Source organism: Alligator sinensis, unplaced genomic scaffold (genome assembly GCF_000455745.1).
Source record: "Alligator sinensis unplaced genomic scaffold, ASM45574v1 scaffold1032_1, whole genome shotgun sequence".
Taxonomy (NCBI): domain Eukaryota; kingdom Metazoa; phylum Chordata; order Crocodylia; family Alligatoridae; genus Alligator; species Alligator sinensis.
In genome coordinates, this window is record NW_005842450.1 from 953,218 (window position 1) to 954,393 (window position 1,176).

The following is a 1,176-nucleotide window of genomic DNA, read 5'->3' on the forward strand; positions in this document are numbered from 1 at the left end:
GCAAGACTGGCAGGACAGCCCGCTCCAGAGCCTTGCCAGAGCAGACACCAGGCCAGAAGCCCCCAGGACCCGGCCCCCGGCTCACTCACCTTCCACGGAGACTTCTCGGCGCCGCACCAGGTCCGTTTTATTGCCCACCAGGATGATGGGGATGTTCTCGGCCTGCCGGGTGCGGCGCAGCTGGATCCGCAGCTCGGAGGCGCTCTCGAAGCTGCCCCGGTCCGTGACGGAGTAGACGATGATGTAGGCATTCCCCACCTGCAGGCAGCAGTTGTGGGACCGGTTCTCCTCGTCCTGGGCCTGCGCAGGGGAAGGGGAAGGGGAAGGGGAAGGGGGACGTCACCGCGGGCTGAGGCAAGTTGGCTGGTCTCCCACCCACCCCCTGCTCAGGCAGGTCCCCCATGCAAAGCGTGGACATGCAAGATGGGGATGGAGACACATCCCCCAGATTTTATTGTACAGGGGCTGTACCATGCAGCCTCCCTCCCTGCCAGGCTGGACTTGCACCCGCATGGCCTTGTCTGTGCATGGCGTGCCCTGCTCTGGGCAAGCCCCACGACTGCTGGGGGGAGTCTGGTGGGGGCAGGGGCTGTTTGACACTATCTCCTCTGCAACGCACCAGCTGCGAGTTATGGCCCTGGGCTGGGATGAGCCCCCCGCAGCCGCCCATGCATCCCGGGTGCCAGGACTGGGCTCCTGGACCAGAGCAAGCTGCCACGGGGTGATAGGACCCACGAGCTGCTCACTGCCCTGGGTATCAGCAGAGCTCATGGCTGCAGGAGCACCTGGCAGGCAGGGGAAGACCTCGCCCGCACCCCAGCTCAGGAGCCGAGCGCCTGGGGGAACCGGTGCCGAGGTCCCGCGGAGCCAGACGCGCCTTCCCACCCCTCTGGGCCCCATCCAGCCCCTACCCGTGGTGCTGGCTCCCAGGTGTCCATCACCAGCAGCGTGGTCTCCTCATCATCCACGGACAGGGTGCGCTCGTACGTGTCCTCTGCAACGAGCCAGCCAGCGGGTCAGTGCCCTGCACCGGGACAGGGGCCTGGCTGCAAAGACCTGATGCCCTGAGCGCCGCGACCCCCCGGCACAGCTGGCAGCTCCCTCCCTGCCAGGTCATCCTGGGTCTGGGGGCCGGGAGGCTGCAGCTGGGTGGGGTGCAGCCTCCCCCCACAACCG

The 1,176-nt window shown here is 67.4% G+C and overlaps 1 protein-coding gene across 1 annotated transcript in view; it reads right to left on the reverse strand.

Moving 5' to 3' along the window:
• Positions 1–1,047, reverse strand: part of REM1 (RRAD and GEM like GTPase 1) — a 2,226-nt gene extending 1,179 nt beyond the window's left edge. Inside the window, exons 1-2 of the mRNA XM_025212204.1 lie at positions 912–1,047; positions 90–300 (exon numbers count right to left, since the gene is read on the reverse strand). Of these exons, the coding sequence (XP_025067989.1) occupies positions 90–300; positions 912–938 (238 nt within the window). The 5' untranslated portion in view covers positions 939–1,047. The remainder of the gene's footprint in view (positions 1–89; positions 301–911) is intronic.
• Positions 1,048–1,176: the final 129 nt, after the last annotated feature.